Raw genomic sequence first — 16,241 nt, forward strand, 5'->3', positions numbered from 1 at the left:
GCGGCAGCAGTCTCCGCTCCAGGCGCTGACACATCACTGCGCCCTGGCCAGGGACTGAGAGCCGTGTTCGGGGAACTAAGGCAGGTGTGCGGCCAGAGCCGGGGCGATGAGGGCAGGGCAGGGCAGGAGGCAGGCAGCGCTGATCACCACGCGGGCTTTTGTGCTCGTGCGGTTCCACCACAAGCTGTGCCGGGAGGGCCCGTGGCCGGAGGAGCAGGTGCGGAGGTGTGAGTGAGCAGCCCCTGCAAGAAGGGGTGCGGGGGGAGGCGGGGGTGCCGGCTTTGTCTCCTCGGACAGGGTGGTCGGCAGTGGCGCCAGTTTACAGCCGCTCTTGCCTCGTGCGCCCTCCTGTGGGGGCTCTGCCTTACAGCTGTCAGCCAGACAACCAGAACGACACCGGGGGGCCTCTGCTGTCCAGAGCCCTTCAGGGATTGTTTTTTCTGGAGAGCCATGCCTTCTGGAGAGGTGAACTCTTGCCTCTTTGAAATAGAAAATACATTTTCTTGATTTGGGATGTACATTTTGCTGAAGTCATCTTTCTGTTTCCTGCTTCATAAACAGAGGTTAGTGTACTTTTTTCCATGACTCGCAGCTGTAATTTATGGACGTTAGTTATTTTACTGTGTTTGTGTGACTTCTGGCTGCTCTCAGACCAGTGCTCCGATCGGCAGTCTGTCTTCCCGCTCTGCAGGACACGCCGCGGGGAGGTGTCCATGCGTGCGTGTGTCCGTGCGTGGTCTGTATACGTTCATGATGCGCTCATCAGGGCGCTGCAATCCACTGCTAAATTTCAAGCCTACTGCTTATAACACTGGAGAGTCTTTCAATCACTTGAATTAATGTTAAATTTTTCTCCCTTCTCTGAAGTCTGCCAAAGTCTTGTTAGAATCGAGAGTGACACACAGCCGAGCCGACTCGGCTTGGGAGCCCAGCCCTCCCTCCTGAGTGATGAAGGCCTGGGGAGGCTGGGTCTGGACCTCTGCCTGACCTCTTGTTTTCAGTGCCCAGGCCCTTGCCCCTGCGTTCTGGCAGGCGGGGCCTCGTGGTAGCAGGCTGTGATTGGCTGAAGGCCGAGGGGCACCGTGAGCCCATCTCCAGCAGTCGCCTGGCCGGGGCTACAGGGTGTCGCCTGTCACCTTCAGGAGGATGAGGGGCAGCTTAGCATTTTGCTAACCCTTGGACGAGTCAGCAGATACTAAGCTGTCTGACCGGGAGACCTTTCTGAAGGTGACACTCCTGGGGTGAGCTCTGTACTCGGGCTCTGATCCTCTGTTCAGCCGGTGCTCAGAAGTAGAGAGAGCGGCAGGGAATCTCCCTCCGACGCATGGCAGTGTCTGAAGGGCCTGATACGCTCATCACTGAACCGAGATGCAGCAGCTCCTTTAAGAAATTGCACCCACAGAGTAATAGGGTTGGGGCCTGCACTTCGTTTAGTTCTGTGATCAGTTTTGTAACGCGGTGCTGAAAGTGTTTTTATTCCTTCCGACTGTTAGCCCCTGTCGAGGATGTCCGTGCTGGGTGCGCGGAACGCGGGGTTTGATGAGAAGAGTCAGTGGTCAGGGTAACTCGGGTGGTTTTACCTCCAGGCTGATCGGTTCACAGAGCCAAATATGCTTCTGCCTGCCGTGCTTGAAACCTATGTTTCGATAAAATCTTTAAAGTTAAAAATGTTCCTCCTTATTTACCATACTGACGTATCTCAGCATGGGACTCTGCGTGGAGTCTCCTCGCCATTCCTTGCAAACAGCGGTCTGTGGCAAATTCCTCAGGGCATCTTATGAGCAGCTGTGGTTCCCAGAATTCACTCTCACTTGAAATTCCTTTGCCCGCTGGACACGCTCTCCGTTGGCAGCTTCCCCCCTCAGTCCGGCAGAGACAGGAGCGCCTTCTCGGCACAGACCCCACGCTTGGTGCCGCTGAGCCGCAGGGGAAGCACCCTCAGCGCCGCGGGTCTCCTGCCAGGCCAGCCGCAGTCCTGCTCTTTGTCGTGTCTGTGTGAAGCAGGTGGGAAGTGAGAGCCTCCTTTATGTTTCCAGGAGACGTGGATTCCAGTTTTAGTTCAGCCTGGGAAATTTTCTTGGCATATTTTTGGTGAGAAACGGCCCCTAAATTTTGAAGATCTAAAAACTAACTTGTCCTTTATATCTAGGCTTTCTGAGTGTCCAAATGGAACAGAAAATTATATACTAAATGTTTTCTACCATCTTTGGCTCTTGAAAGATCTGTAGCTCTCAAATCTGATGTATGATGACCCAAACAGGAGGGTTCTAAGAAGTCGGCTTGTCCTGCCTGACCAAGGGGGTGACTGGCCCAGTCTGCACTTGAAGATAAGCAGTCTTGAATCTGAACTGTTACCTGTGGGAGTATTTTCTTGTCATGCTTTCAGAGTTGGTCTAACAGGTTTTTTTTTCCCTGGCTTCTAGGTAAGTGTGCTTTTTCTCAAGCAAATGTGATGTTGACATGCAGGTGGTCAGTAAAGTCGAGTTTTTATCTGCTGCCTCCGTAGCTTCTGTGTTGCTATGGTTCTGAGACGTTTGCTTGTGTCTTTTTCCTCCAGGCTCCTAGTCAGCGCCTCGCAGGATGGTAAACTTATCATCTGGGACAGCTACACCACTAACAAGGTAGGGCTGCTCAGCCCCCGAGAAGCCAGTGCGGGAGAGGGGGGCGCTCAGACCCTGGGTTCCCTCACAGAGGCGTGGGGCGGGGGGGCGCAGTGTGCTTGTTCTCAGCGCAGAGTCACGGGGGTCAGGTGGCAGCCGCCACACAGGCCGGCGTGTGACCCAGCGCCCGCTGGGCCAGCGCACTTGGGCTGTGGTTTGTCATCTCTTCACAGGGCTGGGCTCAGTCTGGGAAATTCCATGTTTTGTTGCAAAATACAGAAATGCTTTTCATTTACGTACTGGTTTTTACAAGAGATAAGCTGAAAGGCAGTGTACTTTGAAGTATCGCTTAAGCCTTTAAAAGGGTAATCGGAAGTTGTATCACAGTGAATGGAAGGAACTGGCGTCGGCCTAAGCGGGCACGACGGGAAGCACGGCTGTGTTTCGCCAGATGAGGCCAAAGGTTGGCAGAAGACTGCGGCGCTGACACAGATGGGTCTGAGACGCGGTGGGGAGGGGTGTGGCAGGGTAGTTAGAGAAACGTCCGGTGTGGTTACTTTGGTAAAGAAGGTTCATCTTGTAAATGCCTCCGTAGCTGCCCTGCCAGCTTAAGAGCACACAGCCGGGACTAGGTGGCCCTCTGCCATCGCCTGCGAGCCCGCCTGGCTGGGTGGTGACTTCGGCAAACCTCCAGGCGAGGTTGCTGAGGGCCCGGGTTTCTGATTGGACCGCTCCTTTGCCTCACTGGCCATATGTATGCATGACTGTCGGGATAGTTTTGGCCGTCGTCTTGTCCCCTCCCTTGCAGTGGAAGTTGCAGGCAGAACTAGAACCACAGCGTCAGCAGCTGATGTTTGGACTTGAGCTAGCTGCTCACGCATGTTCTGTCACTCAGGTCCACGCCATCCCTCTGCGCTCCTCGTGGGTCATGACATGTGCGTATGCACCTTCCGGGAACTACGTGGCCTGCGGTGGCCTGGACAACATCTGCTCCATTTACAATCTGAAGACCCGCGAAGGGAACGTGCGTGTGAGTCGTGAGCTGGCTGGACACACAGGTACTCGCTCTCCTGGTGACGCACGGTGCTGCGCGCTGCGTGCCCGGCACGGTCGTCTGCTCCAGTGCTCGCCTCTTCCTCCTCTGTGACTGTTTACCGAGCCTGGCAACAGTCGTGGCCAGGAGTACTTTGAAAATGAAACCAGAGACCGCGTTTACCATTCAGCAGCCTTTGGGTCTGAGTCACGTAGCGTCCCGTTCTCAAGGCTCTTGAGCACGTGGGTCACTCCTGTCTTCCGTTCTGTCGACAGTCCTGAGCGCCTTTCCACAGGGCTTCCCGATCTAAGCACACGTGTGCCCATGTGCACACACGGGTGCTCATCCGCGTACCCCCTCACTGTCCCTCAGCATACTTGGTGCCCTTAGCTCCCTGTTGCAGAGGACACGGCCTGTGCTCCACAGGCTCAGTTCTGAAGTAGCCAGCTTGCGGGCGCCCGGTGGTGGCGCTCTGCTGTGTTCAGCTGACCTGTGACCTGTGACCTGTGAACTGTGATAGTTGTTACTGGCTGTTACAAAAAGGCCTGTTTCTGAAACAGTGGGGCTCGCCCTGGTGGTTCACTTCTCTAGCTGTCTGTCCGGGTCAGGGTTCCCTCCACTGGGCTCGCATTCTTCACGTGCAGCAGAGACTGCCGTGACCGAGGGAGTGCTTTTCACTCCAGCCAGGCGGGCTGCTGCCTCACTTCTGGCCTGTTAGGAGTGTATCCTCTGTCCTTTCAGGGATAGACTCCCTTGTTCATTGATTTCTGTCCTGTGTCATTTCCTGCCTTCGGCTTGCTCTGGAGTTTCTTCCTTCTTTTTCAGATACAAGCACTGAAAGCTATAAATTGCCCACCAAGCATGCTTCAGCTGTAGTATCATTCAGCGTGGAATATTTTGGATACCCCTTTGACGACTTGATTCTTGGGTTACTTAGAAGCAGGTTGCTTAATATTCAAGTATCTGAAGTTTTCTGATACAGCAGCATTTGATTAAAAATCAGTAGTAGGTTATGTTCAGAGAACACGCCCTGTGCCGCTCCAGCTTTTCCACGTGTACAGAGACCTGCCTTCAGTGGGGCGGCGGTTGCCGCCGTGCTGCTCGCGGGCCAGTCTGTCGTGTGCTGGCCAGGTGGCTTCTCGGTGTGTCCGGCAGCACAGGACTTGTGACACTGCTCCGATCTTCTGTACCTTGCTGTTACTTCTATAAGGTACTGAGGTGGGGATGCTGGCATCTCTGGTTATGGGGAGTTTCTGCTTCGTGCGTGTTGAGCTCCGGCAGTGAAGCGGGTGCACCTCTGACAGTCACGGCTTCCGGACGACTTGGCCCTCCTGCCGCACTGAAGTGCCCCTTTGTCCCTCAGAGCACTGCGGAAAAGCGCAGCACAGCCACTCCAGCCTCCCGTGCTTGCGCCCGCCTGCCTGCTGTGTTTGCCCCTCACTTCGCTCAGCTTAGCGTTTCTAAACAGCTCCTCGCAGGCAGCGCACAGGCAGCACGCAGTCGGCTCTTCGTCCGTTTGCGGTGCCTCTGCCTTCAGCCGGCGTGGAGGCCGCTGCTGCCTCCTCCCCACAGGCGGCCCCATGCGCGCCTTTCCTGCCTTCTTCCTGGCTACTTGAGTTGTTAGCATTTTGTGTTAGTTCTGTCTGAGGGCGTTTGCGTCCCTCTTTGCCTTGTCTTTCAGTGCTCTATGTGGGGATGACCACCTACGCCTGCAGTTTCTCATGGTCCACTCAGAGTTAATATTGCAGCGTTTGTGTAAAATGCAAGAACCTCGGGCCTTAAAGGCCCATTTTCTGCCCTTCCTCGCTCTTTATGAAGTTTCATTGCTGTTACATCTACATGTGTTAGAAGCCCCCACAATACGTTGTTTTGTTTCCTTTAAACATTCCTAGCTGCTTGAAGAAATCTGAGTAGTGTTTTTGCATGTACTCGGATTTTTACCATTTCTAGTGCTTGTCTGTCACGGGAGCCGTGAGCCTTCTCCTGGGGCCCTGCAAGCCGGTGAGCTGCTTCGGTGTTTCTTACAGTCGGTGCAGACCTGCCCGCTGTGCGTTCTCTGCCTTCTCATTTATGTGACACGTCCGTTGTCCTTCAGAATCCTTTTTTTTTTTTTTTTTTTTGGTGCAGGGGAGGTAATTGGGTTTATTTTTATTTTTTAATTTTAATGGAGGTGCTGGGGATGAAACCCAGGACCTCGTGCATGCTAAGCACGCTCTCCGCCAGTGAGCTACACCCTCCCCTTTTTCATTCTTGAGGAGTGTTTTGCTGGACACACTGAATTCTGAGTGGGCGCTCTTTTTTTTTTTTTCACCTTTTAGCACTTTAGCAATTTTTCTTTGCTTCTGGTAGCACGACGGATAGGCTTCGGAGCAATTCTCCTTACTGTGCTTTACCACCTTGCATCTGTGAGGTTTTGTCTCTCACTGAAGTTCGGGGATTCTGGACACCTGCGCCCCATTCTGCGTCCTCCGTGCTCCAGTGGCGTGCACGTCAGTGCTGAGGTCCCTGTGGCTCTGCTCGCTCTTCTTTGGTCTCCCGCCCCTTCACATTTGCTCGTTTCAGATCTGTCCTCCAGCACGTGTGACTTTGTCACCGCCAGGGCACTGTCAGGACTCCCAGCAAACCGTCTGTGTCACGTGTTCTGGTCTGCAGTCCTAGAATGTTTGCTTCGAAAAAGAAAGTCGTCATGTTTCTGCTGAGGTTTCCTGGCTTTCTGTTTGTCTTGAGCGCATTTGACACCCTGGAACGGCGCTCTAGGAGCTGCCTGTAAGTTTCCTGGCTGCCGGTTTCAGGGGCGAATCCCTTGAGATTGGTCTTGACGGCTCTTCTCTCTTGAATACGGGTGGCGTTTTCCTATTTCTCAGGATGGCTAGAGTTCTGAATTGCGTCCTGGACTTGGTGAATGTTGCGTCACGGAAACTCGGGGTTCTCTGGCAGCGCCGGTGCTTGGTTCTGTCAGGCAGCAGCCAGGTCGTGTGGCTCAGACCGATGCTGGCACTTTGGGGCGTGCTGTCAGGGCCCGTGAGGCCTCCTTTCCAGGCTTTCTTCCTTCACCCCCAGCTCTGGCTGTTCAGGGAGGTGGGGCCCCAGCGCTGACGGCTCAGGGCAGCCACATGCTGGCGATCACAGCGGGGGCCCCCCGCCGGGCGGCATGCCCTGAGAGCAGCCCCCGGGGCCTCCCCTTCTTCCAGGCGCGGGCTCCCCAGCTTGTGCCTGTTGCAGGGCTTTTAGGTGTTTGCTTTTCAGTTTGTCCGGCGCTCCCGGCTGCTTCCTGTGGGCCGCTGCCTGGCGAGCCCGCGCCCTGTCTGATGGGCACGGCACGCTCTACGCGCCGCCGTGCCCGGAGCACTGCGAGCGCACGCCTGACGCGTGTTCTCGCTGGGTGTCTGTCTTGTCTGCCACCAGCTTCAGGGTGTGGACTTCGTCTTCAATTAAAATCTTTTCAGTTAATTTTAACACTGTTTGTTTGCTGAAACAAAAATAATAATAAAACTAGTGTCAGAGGGAATGTTCTAGGAATTTTGTTTTCTTTATATAGTGTGAGATTTTTCTTCTTGGGAGTTGAGTGTCGTTTTTTTTTAAACATTTGTTCTCTTTGTAACTTTCTTCAGACGTGATACTTAATTTTCAGCTTCGAGTCAGCACAGGTTAACATCCGACGAGCTTACGGCAGCTCGGCCCAGGCGGGGTCCGCGTGGCGGGCGGCGTGCTGCCTTTGCCTTGTCTCAGACCTTCCAAGCGTCTGTCTGACCACTGCAGTGTCATCCCTCAGGTGTCTTCCTTGGGCCTGAGCCTTGAGGCAAGAACTCTTTGTCAAGTCATGGTTGGGATTTTTTCCTGCAGAATCTTGGAAACTGAGTTGCACAGGACCCGTCTTGGCTCTCCTCGGCAGGCTCCGCGAGCTGAGCGCAGCCGTGTCTGTCGGTGGGAGGGGACCGGTCTCTGCAGTCAGCCTCAGGCCTGAGATCCCGGCGGTCCGCTTTCTGTTCAAGTGTAAGGGCCCGTGTGGAACAAACAGAAGCTTCTTTCTCTAGAGTCGGCCCCCAGGCTGTGGAAATACTTGGGAGAGAAGACACGAGACGGCCTTCTGTCTTGTTGGTGTCTTGCCTTTACGTGTGTCTCACAGAGTGAAGGACGCCCCGGACGGCGAGTCGGGTGAGTCCACGGAGACCGCGCGGGGCCTTTGTTGTTGTTGCGACTGTTCTACTTAGAGAACGGGGCTGTCCGGGTGCTGGTTTGGTGAAAGCACTGGTCACTAAGGCACTAGAGTATACATTTGAGGAATTAGTAATTTCCTAGTGTTCGTTTCTGACGAGAGTGTCAGGCCCGGTCTCGCAGACTGTTCCCAGAGCAAAAGCTGGACACTTGCTCTTAGAGGTCTCCTTTCCCAGCCCTCCCATCGCAGTGCAGACACACTTCCCCTTCTGAGGCCGCCGTGGCCGAGGGTTGAGCTGGGGGCCTCCCAGGGGCCGCATGGCCTCGCTGCTCAGGAACCTGCTGTGGGGGCTGGAGCCGTGTTTCCTAGGACAGGTGTTCCTGCTGCTGGGCTGAACGTGAAAGCCCTATGAGAGCCCCATGGGTCGGACCCACTGCCTGCGAGCTGCTCTCCTCCGACAGGCACCAGCGGACTCGAGCACAGGAGGAGAGTGGTCCCTTCCATCTGCCCCCGGAAGTACAGCTGGGCCACTCTCTGGTGCCCTGTTCTTTGGCAGTTAGTCTAACATGACATCCGTTTTAGGTGTTTTGTGGTCACAGTCTGGGAACTTCAGATCCCACTGCTCACTGATCTCCCGGACTGCCCGGGGCTGGGGGCCTGCCGCCCTCCGCACAGAGTGCCCGCCTGCCCGCCCCTCGGCTTCCCTTCCGCCGGCTCCCGAGCGTCCTCTCCACCTCGCAGGCAAAGCAGCCCTGGAACAGAGAGAACCCTTTTCCAGGGTTGCCGTGCATCCTCGCTGGCCTCCCTTTGACGACTGTGGGTCCCACATCCACCCCAGCCTGGGTCCAGACCTCAGACCATCCTGAGGTGGCGGTGAGCTCTGCCGACCTCCGAGGCCGAGAGGACGAGGCCACGCAGCCTTGTGAATGGACTAAACTCCCGGCCCTCTTCTGTTTGCATCTGATTTCATCTTTTGCCATCAGCATTTTATAAGTTTGTCTCTGGGGTGTTGCAAGGCTCCTTTCTCCTGATAAAGCTGTTGCTTATTTTCCTCACTTTGAGACCCTCGGGGTACCGCGTTCTCTTTTCACCTAACTTCTCAGAGAACGTGTCCTGCTGCCCCTGTGTGCACCTCTGCGTGGGGCGGGCAGCTCTTCCTCCAGTTGTAGGCCGAAAACTCCTTCCTTCCCAGAGCAGGACAGACTTTGCTCCCCGGGAGTGGCGGCCACCGCAGCCTCGTGGACAGCCCGGCGCCCCACTGCCCTCCACGGTGCCTGGGCTGAAATACCAGTGCCTTTCCCTGTAGGAATTTGGGGAAATAACTCTCAGTTATCTTCTTCTGTGTCTTTAACCTCTGATCCCACCTGGAGCTACAAGGTCATTCTGAGAGCTGAGGAGACTTCCGTTGTATGGCGTGCTGACTTGTCTCTGTAGTTGGCCATTTAGGCCGTTCCCAGTTGGTCGTTAGTACAAACACTGTGGCAGTAAGTAGTGTTCTTGTAGGTGAGCGAGCTCCCAGGCCCTCACCACTATCTGGGGGTGAGTTGCTTTAGTGGAGCTGTTTGATTTCAGCCCTCTTGGGTCAACAGCCGCTCCCAGTCAGGAGGTAAGTGTGCCTGCCTCTAGGAACCAGGCTCCCACCTGATGCCTCGCTCCATCCTCAGGACAAGACACCTCCTGATAGTGCCCCCCGCCCCGACTGGGGTCCTTGCCCTGAGAGCCTGCGCCCTGCCTCCCCTCAGGCCTCCTCCTTCCTCTGGACATTGTAGCGTCGTCCCTGTGCCAGGCTGTCCCCAGCCCACCTTGCCACTGCTACTTGTGGTCTCTGTGAGGCCTGGCACCTCCACACTTGGTGCCCACTTCTGTCACGGTCTCTTTCCTGCCCCTCTGGACACTTGAAAGGCAGCAGCCCGCCAGGCCGGCCACCCTATAGCACAGAGCCCTGCCCCTGGGAGGCGGTGGTCTTCAGCCGAGGTCACACACGCGCAGAGTCCCTTCAGGGAAGTTGCTCATTCTTCCATGATGACAGAGGCAGTGGCCCACCACCCTGTACTGGGAGCGTGGATGCACAGGCAGCTCTGCCCCTTCTCCAGAACCATCGCCAGTTAATCTGGGGAGACTGGGTCTCAGGGGAGAGCCTGCAGGAACTCTCACTGCTGGTTAGTGTCTGCGTTGAGCACAGAGCCCAGGTGGTTCTGACTTCAGGGCCCATTCTGAAGCCGTCTCCTGCCTCCCAGGCAGAACGGCCCTGGAGGCTGGGCACCCCTTGCTGGCATCCGTGCGCACGGAGCGCTGCCGGCCTCCCGGGACATGTAGCACGCGGGCCTGGAGGCCGTGCCCACCGGGCTGGACAGCTCGGTGTTCGTGTCTGAGGGCTCCCGTCTCAGGCTGCGCAGCACTGACGCCCAGTACTTGGCTGTTAACCTAACGTGAAAGTTGGTTTCCACATTTTCTTTCTGGGAGGAAAAAAGTTTTCGTAAAAATTATAATCTCTAACTGGTTATTGTCTTTTACCCTCAACTTACAAAATGCAAAAGGACCCAAAAAATGAGTTACAAGATTATGCGCTAGCAGCCCTGGCTCTGTTTAATTGAAAGTAATACTTACGTAAAGCTGACCCTTGAGCAGCACGGGTCTGAACTGCATCGGTGCACTTCCACGTGGACGTTTCTCCCTAAACACAGCACTGCTCGATCCATGGTTGGCTGAACCCGAGGACGCGGAGGTGCTGAGCTTACCGAGGGCCAGCTGAGTCACTCGGGGCTTTTCAACCTCTCGGAGGCCAGCGCTCTTAACCCCCCTGCACTGCTCAGGCCGGCTGTGTGTGTTTCAGAGCTCAGAGTCATGGAAGAGTCAGGAATTAGAAGCCAAACCGCCTGTGCCATCCAGTCCCCCAGGAACCCTGCGACGCCTCTGCCCCACTCCTCCTCTTCATGGGCGTGGATCATTGGGTCCTAACAGCGTTATGATTCCAGGACCATTTGTGGCTTTGTAAACGCAGTCGTCTCCTGTAGCCTCCCCGCTTCCAGGGGGTCGGCTGACGTGCGCTGGTCACCCGGGGCCGAAAGAGCCTCCAGCACCACCAGCACCACCGGGTGCTGGCTCTCTGGTTCCTGGGGCCCACGTGGCTGGACCACCACCTGCACAGAGGGCGTCGTTGAGGCCATGTTTCTTTGTGCAGTCGACCCTGGAGTGCCCTGATTGGTCCTGTGAGGAGCCTGTGGGCTGGGGTCTCCGGGAGCCTCCTTCCTGTCTTTGCTGTGCTCCCGGGTCAGACGGGCTGGCGCTAGGATGGCGGGTATGAGAATCCCTGGGCCTGTCTGATGGGCACCCACCAGATGGGGTCGGGTGCCCAGGGCTGGTTCCTGGAGGGGATGGTGAAACTGACATGAGCAGAGTGCCAGGGAGTGAGTGCTGTGGTTGGTCAGGGACTGGGCTGGGACTCAGCAGGCAGGGAGCTCAGGACCCTGGGGGGGAGCCCCTTGGGGTGCGCACACGCGGAGTGGGGGCTTGTCGTCCACGACTTTGCGGCCCCGGCCACTCCTCTCCCGCTGGGCATTGGCCACATGGTGCCCAGGGTCCCATGGCCGGGGCATGGCCTCCAGGAAGCACTCGACCTCATGCCCTCTTCTGGGCACACGTTGATATTCTGAAGGTTGTCATTTCTAGGTGTGTTTTTTATGGGAGGCAGTATAGTAATACTCGTTAGATAAATGTTTTACTTTCTCTGTATGCTTACCCTTTCCCCATACACCCTTCAGTGGGTTTCCTGTTTGTTTGCACAGCGTCACACGTGGCTCTGGCGTGGGCTGGGAAGAGAGGCTTCGGGAAATGGGCACGCGTAGCAGGAGCCTGGCCAGCCCAGGTCAGGGCCACTCCCCACTGTTCCGGGAAGCCCCAGGCCTTCCGGGGCCAGCTGTGCTTGCCCTGCACCTGCCACTCCCAGGGTCACTGACCCAGGGGCAGCAGGGGTCATGGTGAGCAGGGCTGGCTAAGTGGAGCTCCCGAGCAGGTGCTGTGGAGCTGTTGGCCTTCCCCCGCCCCATTCCAAAGGCCGGTCGGGGCTGGGCTCCCCTCCCATGCGCTGTGGCCACACAACTGCTTCCACACTGATGTTTTTGCCATTGCAACCGCCCGTGGACCGCCCTCCATTCTGGCCAAGCCCCTGGGAGGCTCGGGAGACCTCCGTGGGCCGCCCTGCCCTCCTCCTCCCGGACAGTACGTGCCTGCTCTCTGTGCTCACCCCCTTTGCTTACGGATGTGTCCGGGTCCAGAGTGCTGCTGCCCGGCGTGCTGGGGGGCCGGGTAGAGGAGGGTGTGTGCTCCCCGAACTTGCTGCCCTCCCTGTGCCGCGGGCGCCGTGCTGCGAGGGCCTCTGCGTATGGAGTCCGGGCCCCGGTTCTCGCCCCGTGATGCGGTTGACAGCTGCTCTGCTCTGTACCCGGCCACAGGACTCACGAGCTCAGTCACTCTCCCACCGTGCTTTCCATTGGTGAGACCCCAGAGCGGGGCTCGCTGGCTGGAGACGTCATCTGGGGCTGTTTTCCAGGTTACCTGTCCTGCTGCCGTTTCCTGGACGACAATCAGATCGTCACCAGCTCTGGAGACACCACCTGGTGAGTGCCAGGTGCCACCCTCTCTCACGCTGCTCGCCTCGCCCCAGAGTGCATGACATCTGGAAATCAGACTCTCCACCTTAATCAGGCCGTTTTAACTGAAAATGGCCACTAGACTTGAAACATGGGTGGCAGTGGGTGATGGGTGACTTCATTATGCTCTGAGCGATTTTAAAGCTCAGAGTTCAATTCTGAACAAGGTAGAAGTGGTTTACAGACACTGAGACTACCGCTGTGCATGATGTGCCGGCTTTTCTTTTTCCCTGCACATCCCACCTGTTCAGGTGGTGTTTAATAGCCCTTTGGGGGAGTGGGTGTGCCCTGGTCCCCCTCTTAGGAGAGCATGTCTCACTGCGGACGCTGTGACAGCTTAGAAATAGCAGGTGTCACAATTTCACATGAATTATATCAAACTACTTAATTTTTAGAGTTTCACTTTCCTTATAGAGAGATGATCACTGAAACTCTTGAGTTTTCACTTATGGCACCAAAGCATGTCATTTAAATGTCAGGTGGTTGAGTCATTTTAGACTTAAACTGTCCCTGTGGGTTTTCTGGTCTTCTAAGGCATGATGTGGTGGCTCAGATGCCCCATCACATTGGGGGAGGGGCGGGGCGGGGCTGCCTTGGGCCAGGTCCTGTCTCCTTTATCCAAGTTGCCCTGTTTTGAGTGGTCCTTTTTGTACATGTGTATAGATTCACAAAAGACTTAGTCTATCTAGACTGTCAATTTGGGAAGAGTTTCTTTGATAGAACATATTTTTTAAAGTGTTTTCATTTATGAATGATGTTTTTCAGAGTCTGGAACTGTCTGGCTTTTTGTAGTCCGCAGGCCCTAATGAGGCCCTGCTTGCTGGGATTTGGGTTGCCAGGCTGAAATGCAGCCAGCAGTTTCACAGACACAGCGCCCGCTGTGCTCAGGGCTCAGGCGTCCCACCTTCAACTCCCCCAAGTAACCGCAGAGGCTGACGGCCATGGGGCACTGGGCTCAGCTCTCCTCCTCAAGCGCTAGCTGCCCTCCTGTCTGCCTGTCCGAGGAGGGGCCGTGGGACACAGTCACTGTCGCTGGCACTGTCCCTGTCGTCCCCTGTGTCACAGAGCTGGCCGCAGCAGACAGAATGCATCTTCTGTCCCATCTGGGGCGTGAGCCAGGGGCCTCCTGCTGCCCTCCATGACCCGCACAGGTCACAGGGGCACAGCCCCCCAGTGTCCCTGCTTGAAAGGGACCCGGGCTCCCCTCTTGCTGGCGTTGGAGTGGACGGAGACAGAGTTAACAGTGAGGCCTGTGGGCATGTCCTCACCTGTACTTTGCTCTGCCCAGCTCTGTGCACAGAGCCGCGTCACAGAGCGTAGACTGGTCCTGAGTGCAGGGCAGAGGTTTACAGGGCCGGGTGGTTTGAGGGCGGTCTGTCCCGTGACGACTCTGGTTGCTCCTGCTCCAGCGCTCTGTGGGACATCGAGACCGGCCAGCAGACGACCACGTTTACTGGACACACTGGGGACGTTATGAGCCTTTCTCTCGCTCCGGACAGCAGACTCTTTGTCTCTGGTGCTTGCGACGCTTCAGCCAAACTCTGGGACGTGCGAGAAGGGATGTGCCGGCAGACCTTCACCGGCCACGAGTCCGACATCAACGCCATCTGTGTGAGTTGGGGTCTTGGCCTGGGGCTGGGGGCCCTTCACCCTGTCAGCAAGTTAGGTGACATCTGTGAGCCGCAGGATGTTTTCAGAATGAGATGTCCTCTCTTCTCTGTGCGAACACCCTGTAATTTACAGAAACTCTCTTCAGGCAACAGGTGTGAGGTGCTGTGTCCTTGAGAAGCCAGCCGTTTCCGTGCTGACTGCAGCTCACCAACACTAGTGGTGCCTCTGCTGTGCTGGCGCAGGTCGCGCCAGTGATGGCGTCTTGTCCTCCCCTCGGGTCCCTCCCTTGGGCTGGGGGCGGACAGAGCAGTAACTCACCCAGCACAGCCTCTGCGGAGGGCGCTGACCCTTGAGCCAGGCCTGTGTCCCCCACCCTGCGCGGTTGGGGCACAGCTGGTTGAAGGAGCCTTCCCTTCTCTGTGTCACCCTGACTCAGGGGGCTTGGCCTTGTGAGTGTCCTGCGGGGAAGCACAGCCCCACGGTGATGACCACACTGTCCTTTGGGAAGAGGACTGGGATGGAGGGATGACAGGCCCTCCGGCGCTAGCCCTGGCACAGGGCGCTCACCTCTGGTCTCTGATCCCTCTCCGCCTGCGCTGAGCCTCAGTCCTGCCGAGCCCGGCCAGTCCTCCTTCCTTGTCTCCTGGGCCAGCAGGAGCCGTGCTCACAGGATTTCTCCCTGCACCCGCACTGTCTCAGCTTGCGCTCTCTCCCCAGTTCTTCCCGAATGGCAACGCCTTTGCCACTGGCTCGGATGACGCCACCTGTAGGCTGTTTGATCTGCGCGCAGACCAGGAGCTCATGACCTACTCGCACGACAACATCATCTGCGGGATCACGTCCGTCTCCTTCTCCAAGAGCGGCCGCCTCCTGCTCGCCGGGTACGACGACTTCAACTGCAACGTCTGGGACGCGCTCAAGGCCGACCGGGCAGGTGGGTGGCCGCCGTGTCCATGTTGGGGCACAAGCTCGGCCAGGTTTGGCCCAGGAAGCAGTCTGAAGCTCGCATGTGAGAGGCAGGCGTGAGGTGCATGGTCCCAAGGGCATTAGAACACAGTCATGCGGGAGGTGAGGCCGTCCAGCACTGACACATGTGCGCAATCGATGCCTCTAGGCTGGCCTCCCTCTGCTCTGGGCTGAGCCCATCTTGCCCTCTCCCAGCCCATCACACCCCCAGCTCCCGCTGCCTCTGCCCCGACAGGCCAGGCTCATGCCGCAGCTCAGGGCCATGCGGTCGGCGAGGCCAGGAGCAGAGGACGCCGTTCCATCCAGCCGAGGCTGGTCCCGGTCCTCAGCTGTGACGCTAATGAGTGTGGGAGGTGGACGAGCTTCCCTAGGCTTCCCTGAAACCAGCCCGCGTGTTGCTCTGAGAAGACGTGGAAAGTTCTGGCTGAGCTTTCCTGACCACTGAGTGTCAGCAGGAGGCCCCGTCCCAGGGTGGGGTCGCCGTGTGACACCCCGAAGGCGGTGTCCGTCAGCAGCCCTCTGTGCGTGGGCCCCTCAGACAAGTGAGGAGCAGACTTACTCCCACGTTGCGCTGACCTGGATCGGGGCCGGCTGGGGTGTCTCTGTCGTGGTCTCTGTCGCAGCTTTTAGTTAAGCTTTCCCCCACCGGGAGTGCTTGGGAGTGGGTGCCGGAGGCTCCAGGCGGGTGCGCGAGCGTGCCTTCCCGCTGCGCCTGCTCCTTGTCATCAGGCTGTCTCGATGACAGGCCCCGGACCAGGTCCTCGGCAGGCCCCCTTCCACTCCGGCCCGTGCTCCCTCAGCCATGGCCGCGGTGCGCTTCCCTTTGACGTCCCCCTGAGCAGACCTCCTCTCCTTCCCAGTGACCTTTCCTGGCCACTGGGTGGTCGGTCGCTCAGCCAGGTGACAGTGCTGTTTTTGGCCCCCAGGTGTCTTGGCGGGACATGACAACCGCGTCAGCTGCCTGGGAGTGACCGATGATGGGATGGCCGTGGCAACGGGGTCCTGGGACAGCTTCCTCAAGATCTGGAACTGACGCCCCTGCCAGGTAACAACCGCCCTGTGTGCAGCCCTCGTGACATGCAGGAAACTGGGGCGCAGGGTCTCTCGACTGATTGATGAGTCGTCATGTGGAGCGGTGGGAAGGTCAGCGTTCCCATCGCCCTGAGTGCGGCCCCACTGCGGATGGAAGGAGCTCGGGAGGAGCAGTGACGCTGACTAGCCTCTCT

The 16,241-nt window shown here is 57.3% G+C and overlaps 1 protein-coding gene across 4 annotated transcripts in view; it reads left to right on the forward strand.

Annotated features, from left to right (window-relative positions):
* GNB1 (G protein subunit beta 1) overlaps positions 1–16,241 on the forward strand; it is a 64,448-nt gene that overhangs the window by 47,896 nt on the left and 311 nt on the right. For all 4 annotated transcript variants that reach the window (XM_072975608.1, XM_072975606.1, XM_072975607.1 and 1 more), the window contains 6 exons: positions 2,558–2,621; positions 3,496–3,658; positions 12,339–12,405; positions 13,848–14,049; positions 14,767–14,983; positions 15,942–16,060. In XM_072975608.1, coding sequence (XP_072831709.1) covers positions 2,558–2,621; positions 3,496–3,658; positions 12,339–12,405; positions 13,848–14,049; positions 14,767–14,983; positions 15,942–16,048 — 820 coding nt within the window. In that variant the 3' untranslated portion in view covers positions 16,049–16,060. The remainder of the gene's footprint in view (positions 1–2,557; positions 2,622–3,495; positions 3,659–12,338; positions 12,406–13,847; positions 14,050–14,766; positions 14,984–15,941; positions 16,061–16,241) is intronic.

The sequence above is a fragment of the Vicugna pacos genome, chromosome 13 (genome assembly GCF_048564905.1).
Source record: "Vicugna pacos chromosome 13, VicPac4, whole genome shotgun sequence".
Taxonomy (NCBI): Eukaryota; Metazoa; Chordata; class Mammalia; order Artiodactyla; family Camelidae; genus Vicugna; species Vicugna pacos.